We start from the raw sequence: 2,705 nt of genomic DNA, 5'->3' as shown, positions 1-2,705 counted from the left end.
CTCATCTTGTATTCAAGCAAATACAGTAATACAGAGCTTTATATGACAGAAGATGGGAGGGGAAGCTAGAGGTCTTGGCGCTTGGGCACAGCACAAATAGGATTTCTGGTACCCAGGAAAATACAAAACATGGCTTGCAACTGAAACTGGTTAGCTGAAGGTTTCAGCTTACATGATTAGTAATGGGATGTTTAACAACATTCTCATATAGACTCAGAGAAACAGCTCTAGCCCCACTTAGGCACAGGCATGTTCAAACAGCAGCTGTATGTATGAGCAGGTCTGCTCCCAACATGGACAAGGTCAAAAATACAGCACTTCTCCATAGTGCTACTGGAAAAAAGTGTCAGGGAAAGAATGCTGAATCCTCAACTTCGATAGCAGTAAGGGAAAAGTAAATGTTTTATGTTTATGTCTTCATAGCCCTACACAAAGATAAACACATTCACCTCTGCAGACTAATAAATCAGTTCATTTTCAGCTACTTCACTTTAAAGGTAGTTGGTAATTTTTATCTAAGCACACGTTCTATTAATGATTTTTAAAGCTTTTCAATTAATCTTTAAATATGAAAGGGCAGAACAAAGACAGCACACATTATAAGTTAGCATCCAACTGATGTTCTGTTTTCCCTGGTATTCCTCCTCCACACATCTTGCAAATCCTCCCACCTTCTTTCTTCCTCAACCTTCCATCACTTCACCCATTTCCTTCGCCAGGCCTCCTCTTCTGGGTTTGTCTACACTAAGGTTTGCATAACATCCTAACTGATATAGATTATCCACAATCATCTTTCGTCTATATCCACTTTTTAAAACGTGTTTGATAACTCAAGGTAACTGGCAATCAATTAATTCACGTTAAAAATGAACAATTAATTTAGATGCTGACAGAGAACAGTCTGTTCTCTTTGATCTGATCTTGTAACAGGATTAAACAGATATTGGATATAAAATAAACTCCAGACACATTTTACAACTCACCTTCCTCTGTTGCAGACTGCAAGAACTTCTCAGAAGTGAAAATCTGCTTTTTCTCATCTAGTATCAGCTGCCAGAAGCCACTCAGTTTTGCGTCTAATAGGAAGGGAAGATTTCTGCGTCAAGGACATTTTGAAATAAACAGACTGGGCTTTACAATGCAATTACATGAAACACTTTAAATCCGTCTCTTCTCGCTAACTGGGGTTCTTTCTAGCTTCTGTGTTTTAAAGTTATAAACTAACACGCCTCCTAATTATCCCATTCCACAATAACACCACTTCCAACCTGCTACAATGTTTTCTGTTTCTGACATTAACTTTTCAGACAAGAGATCACAAAAATTAAAATGCCCCTTTGCAACAGGCATCTCAGTGTCAACTCTGAAAGGGAAGAGAGAACTTGTCCTGTTTTGTAAGGAGGGAATACAAGGCAAAGAGCTTTATATTCTAACAGATACTCTGAGCTCGGATAGTTCCTGAACGGCAGTTTTTGTATGTGACAAGTCAACTGGTACCCGGTCTCGCTGCTCTTGCAGATGGCATGGTCCCCAGCCACTTCTACAAAAGATCATTTTTCAATCTTAAAATCCCACTACCTTTCATTAAGAGAGGGAAAAAAAAAAAAAGTCAACAAGGAACTACAAAAACTAACAAGCAAGCATTCTTCTTATTCAAAGCCTCTGAAAAACTACATGAATTTAAGACCTAAGTGACAAAACAAGCAGTTATAGAACCATGTTGCACTGAAGGCAAAGGAGGTGCAGGAATTTCAGAATTATGGTGATGTAACACTTCTGTAACATCAGCTATAGGAGATCTACCTTCAGTAGCTCTACAGGGGATAAATCTAATCAGGTTTTACACTATCAGTAATTTGCAGAAAGGCAATGATTTTCTATGAGTAAGCCACAGATAAACTATAGACAGTATCATATCAAAGATGTGAAAAAAAAAAAAAATCCTTAAAAATTCACTTTGGCAACTGTTTCCAGGCTCTTACCAGTTTGTGCCTCAACCACAGATATCCTACAGATCAGTAAAGATGCAGCAACTCCTTCTGTTACCAGAGAAACTTGCGTACTTTGGGATGCTGCCTTTTCCACCGTCTGGATGAGCATTGGCATTAGGTCCATTCCCTGTAACAACGTGTCACCTGAGAAAAGAGGAAGAGACAAGCTGCACAAGGTGGAAACCAGCTGCAAGAAGAGATGGTCTGATGTGCCTATGGCTCCTCTGTTCTCATAGATCCAGATACAGACCAGGTCTAAATCAAGGGTTTTCAAAGCACAGCCCAAAGCCCCTCTGATGCAGCCCACCCCCAGGACCACCATTCTAAAATGGCCAGTGAGGGACAAATCTTTGGGAATCCCCCTATTTAAATCTCCAGAAAAGACAATCCAGCACCAAAAAGCATTACTGGAATGATACTTTAAGCCAGAGAGACTAGGACCACATCTGAATTCTTCCTTCTCAAATAAAATCCTGCCTTCTCAGTCTGAACTTCTCTTTGCAAGATGTCAGAAAGGATTCCAGTCCAATCACACACACTGACTCAAGCAGCCTAAAACCAGTGACTATCCTCACAGAGAACATTTCCCAAACAAAGAACCAGAGGCCAAAGCAGAATTAACGGTGAGACTTAATGGTGACTTAACAGTGGGGGTCTACTACAGACGTCCCAACCAGGGAGAAGAGCTTGACCAGGAATTCTTAGGTCAGCTCA

The 2,705-nt window shown here is 40.2% G+C and overlaps 1 protein-coding gene across 2 annotated transcripts in view; it reads right to left on the bottom strand.

Annotated features, from left to right (window-relative positions):
- GCN1 (GCN1, eIF2 alpha kinase activator homolog) overlaps nucleotides 1-2,705 on the bottom strand; it is a 69,735-nt gene that overhangs the window by 52,767 nt on the left and 14,263 nt on the right. For both annotated transcript variants that reach the window (XM_019539233.1, XM_019539234.1), the window contains exons 15-16: nucleotides 1,983-2,135; nucleotides 984-1,076 (exon numbers count right to left, since the gene is read on the bottom strand). In XM_019539233.1, the coding sequence (XP_019394778.1) occupies nucleotides 984-1,076; nucleotides 1,983-2,135 (246 nt within the window). The remainder of the gene's footprint in view (nucleotides 1-983; nucleotides 1,077-1,982; nucleotides 2,136-2,705) is intronic.

This window comes from Crocodylus porosus, unplaced genomic scaffold, assembly GCF_001723895.1.
Source record: "Crocodylus porosus isolate Cpor-Errol unplaced genomic scaffold, CroPor_comp1, whole genome shotgun sequence".
In the NCBI taxonomy this organism is placed as follows: Eukaryota; Metazoa; Chordata; order Crocodylia; family Crocodylidae; genus Crocodylus; species Crocodylus porosus.
The sequence above is the reverse complement of the archived record's forward strand: the minus strand, read 5'-3'. Positions and strand labels throughout refer to the sequence as shown.